This window comes from Marmota marmota, unplaced genomic scaffold (genome assembly GCF_001458135.2).
Source record: "Marmota marmota marmota unplaced genomic scaffold, marMar, whole genome shotgun sequence".
Classification (NCBI taxonomy): domain Eukaryota; kingdom Metazoa; phylum Chordata; class Mammalia; order Rodentia; family Sciuridae; genus Marmota; species Marmota marmota.
Window position 1 is genome coordinate 4,436,278 of NW_026000229.1, and position 4,251 is coordinate 4,440,528.

Sequence of the window (4,251 nt, forward strand, 5' to 3'; positions counted from 1 at the left end):
TTTTTTTTTTTTTTTTTTTTTTTTTTTTTGGTACTGGGGATTGAATCCAAAGGCACTTCCTACCGAGCTACATCCCCAGCCCTTATTTTTTATTTTGAGTCAGAGTCTCACTGAGTTGTTTAGAGCCTCTCTTAGTTGCTGAGGCTGGCCTCAAATTTGTGATCCTCCTGTCTCCGGAGTGGGTCACCACGCCCACCTCACCAGCAATCTTTACGTTCTAACAATGTTCCAAAGGATTTTTTTGGGCTCTTGCTGGTTTTTTGGTTTATAGTACTGGGTAATTGAACACCATGCTTGCACCCAGGGCTTCAGTCACAGAAAAAGACAATGTTAAACATGAGACTAAGACAGATTATATTAAGACAAACATTACCCAACGTATTTCTTGCCTTATATGTGCCTAACCCCTGCAAGAGTCTTTGGGCCTCATGAGACACCTGGTGTCCAGTCATAGTCCCATAGATTCCCATAGAGGCCTATAATCCTGCCCTCCCTCTTCTGCCCTCAGGTAACCCAATACTTACTGGACCAATCGTTTGTAATGGACGAAGAAAGCCTCTACGAGTCTTCTCTCCGAATAGAACCAAAACTTCCCACCTGAAGCCGACCCACCGGGACCTAGCCGCTCCCCTGGACATGTGCTATATGATAGTGTACATATTCGTTTGGTTTCTCTGGATTTTCCTCTTCCGTATGTGCTTCTCCAAGAATACAAATCCGTTCTCGTTCTTAGATTCCTGTAGAACCGGAATATGAATTTCTGCACTGTTTAAGACTCGGCCGCCCCCCACCCCCCTCTGCAGTGCCTGTTACCTCCAAACAGCTGTCCCTCCTCCCAGACCCTCGCTCTTCTCTTCTCAGGGGGAGACAGAACCCGGGAACACGAGTCTTACACTCCGATCCTGCTTCGTCCTTCCCAGCCCGGGCCCCTGGGTGGGGTTGGCGCCCCAGGCACCCTCCCAGCATGTTCCATGTAGTCGTTATAACTGGGTGGGGGGTGGGGGGAGGAGGGGGGGAGCCATACCCTCAAGTCCAGTCATTGACTACTCTCCCGCTGACGGCGATGCCAACTTCCAAAGCTGCTTTTTCAGCCCAAATTGCAGGTCTCAAAAGTCCCCCAGTAACCTGGCTGGAAGGGAGTCCTCTCTGCTGAGAACCACGCCTCTCGCACCAACGCTGCCACGTCAGGCACCACATCGTTCCTCGCTCTAGGATTAACACTAGATAGCATGAAAAGCAGTCTCAGTCAAAGTGGACAAGGCCCTAGAACTTCCCAAGGAAAACGGAAGTCACAACACCAGGTCGCGGCGACCTTTGCCAACGGCTGCCCAGCACTCACTGGAAGTCAGGAACACAAAAATGTCACTTTTCCTCTTTGAGCCGCCTTGACGGTCACTACAAGCTTACCTTGAGATGCTCTAAGTCTGTATACCTTGTGATAATTAGTACCACACTGTAGAATTAGGAAATCAATAACCAAGTGTTTTTATTGCATATACTGTAGTCCTGTCTAAATGCCTTCTAGCAGGAATATAGTAACGTAGTGCTTATTCTGTGAATATTACCATGTATTTTTTACATTGTACAGTATAGAGAACACAGGTTCACTCAGAAGTGGCAGGCATGCTCCACTACAACAGACAGACAACTTTTGCTGTAAGCAATACCTAGTGGTATGAGAATTCTATTTCAAGTCCTAAAATATTTCAACTTACAGCTTGTTTGGAAAAAGAAATTTCCATTTTTTGTAAAAATATATGTTTCCTGATTACCTCTTGCTAATAAATCTATTCTATCTCAGGGTGAACATGAGTTTTGATGGGTTTTATTCAATTACTTGAGAAATATTTGATGAGCACTTGTTCCTTACCTTGCCCTGGGCTGGGACCAGAGATCCAGAGTGATAGGACACTGTCCCTGCTTTGGGGGAGACCAATAGTCTGATGAGCAAGACTGTTTTGGTTACCGATTCCGCCAGAAGCCAACCACTCCAAAATTTAATGGCTTAAAACCTTTTGGGATGGAGATCTCTGTGCCCTTTATCCATGTTGGGGCAGACCCTGGGACAGGAAGAAACTGCATGTTTCTTCACCTGATTTATCAAAGAATGAAATCACAGAAATTTAGTTTAAAGATCTTTCTTTTTTTTTTTAGTATTTTTTTTTAGTTGTAGATGGACACAATATCTTTAATTATTTATTTATTTATGTGGTGCTGAGGATCAAATCCAGTGCCTCATGCATGCAAGGCAAGCGCTCTACCCTGAGCCACAACCCCAGCCCCAGTTTAAAGATCTTAATTGACTTTATTTTCAGTTCTAGAATCCAACAACACTTCATTCCACAAAACAGAATGAGTGTTCCAATGGGCTCAGCAGAGGAAGTTGGTTTGATAGACAGAGAAAGGCTGATAAAACCAGAAACAAAGAACAAAAATATTTGTCTTTTCAAAATTTCTTTACTTGTAAGGTAGAGGACAGGGAGACAGAACAGTAGCAAAACAGCTGGTTGGTTAACAGGTTATCTTTTATTTTTTGTCCATGCCAAGGATTGAACACGGGGTCTCCCACATGCCAGGCAAGAGCTTTATCACTGAGCCACACCTCAATCCTTTTTGCGATATCCCCAGCCCATTTTTATTCTTTATTTTGAAATAGTGTTTCACTACATTGCCCAGGTTGGCCTTGAACTTGCGATGCTCCTGCCTCAACCTAAAGAGTAGCTGGGATTACAGGCCAGGGCCACCAGCCACATCAGGTTTAGTTACCTCTTTCTATGTGAGGACAAAGTTGGAGAAAACCTCATTAACATGCCAGTTGAACCTGGCCTGTTTAGAAAATTTGGCTGTTATCTTTCATTCTCCTCATTTCTTGGAAGGTCAGATAAACAGCTTAGTTTGGGTTTGGTACTTAAGCATGAGTGACTCCATTTTGATTTTTAGTCTAGTCTGTTGGGGCCTAGTGCAGGAACCTAGATCAAACAATGGCCTCCTGTAAGTGTGATCTGACGATTCATTATCGAAAGGCAGTGTGGTGTAGCAGTTAAAATCCAGAGAGCAGTGATTACAAGAGAAAGTGAATTTTGCCCACTAGATGATATCTGAAGGCAATTTTAGTTGTTACAATTGGAAGAAGGATGCTATAACTCCTAGTAGGGAGATCATGTAAGTTGCTAAGCATCCTGCAATGCACAGGACAGCCCTCCACCACAGAGACTGACTTGGTTCAAAATGTCAATCATGCCAAGACTGAGTATCTCTGCTCTAAACGCCAGATGCTCAGGTTCAAATCCCAACTTCCCATATGACTTCAAGCAAGTTATGGAAGCACTTTGTGCCTCAGGTTCCCCATCTGTAAAATGAGGACTAGGATAACACCTGCTTTGCAAGAGTACTGCAAGAATTAAATGAGCTCCTACAGGGTGATCAGTCTATGTCAATTGCTTGATAACCATTAGCTGTTATTTGTTCAGAAAATCTTTCTAGAGCACTTACTTTGTAGCAGGCCCCATTCTAGGCACCACCAACATAGTAGTGAGCAAAGCAAATAAGTTCCCTGTCTTCACAAGACCTACATCCTGGTATGGTTGGGGTGAGCATCTTAAAATAATATATCCATGATGACAATCAAGCAGGGTTTGTAGAGACTGACTGAGGCTGGGACATCGTGACCTGAAACTGGATTGCTATAGTTTGGATCTTAAAAGTCCCCCAAAGCCCTTCTGTTGAAGACTTTTTTCCCTAAACTGATGATATTGGGAGGTGGTAAAAATTTTAAGAGGGGAGGGCCTAGTGTGTAGTCTTTAAGCAATTGGGGGCATACTTTTGAAGAAGACAGTGGGACCCCAGCCCCTTCCTCTCTTTTTCACTTCCCCAGCCGTGAAATGAATAGTTTTTTTCCCCCCCACAATAGTTTTGTTTCACCCACAGGCCCAAAGCAACAGGGTCAACCAATCATGGACTATATAACCTTCAAAATTGTGAGCCAAAATAATTCTTTTCTCTTCGTAAGTTGATTATCTCAGATATTTATTATAGGACAGAAGGCTGACTAACATCGGTGATGCAAAACCATGACACTCATTGTTAAAGATCATCACTCATCTGATTGCAGATGGTCAGGGCTCTGATCTGAGGAGGGGCCATGGGCCAAGCTCTGAGGTGAGGGTGAGGCAAGAGAAGTACCAACTTTGAGTATTAAATGTAACAGTCTACCAAAAAATTCAGCAATAGAGATAGCATTTTAGTGCAATT

At 43.7% G+C, this 4,251-nt stretch overlaps 1 protein-coding gene across 1 annotated transcript in view; it reads left to right on the top strand.

Moving 5' to 3' along the window:
• Rasgrf1 (Ras protein specific guanine nucleotide releasing factor 1) overlaps positions 1-1,807 on the top strand; it is a 107,676-nt gene extending 105,869 nt beyond the window's left edge. The window contains exon 27 of the mRNA XM_015480209.2: positions 509-1,807. Coding sequence (XP_015335695.1) covers positions 509-601 — 93 coding nt within the window. The 3' untranslated portion in view covers positions 602-1,807. The remainder of the gene's footprint in view (positions 1-508) is intronic.
• The last annotated feature ends 2,444 nt before the right edge of the window (positions 1,808-4,251 follow it).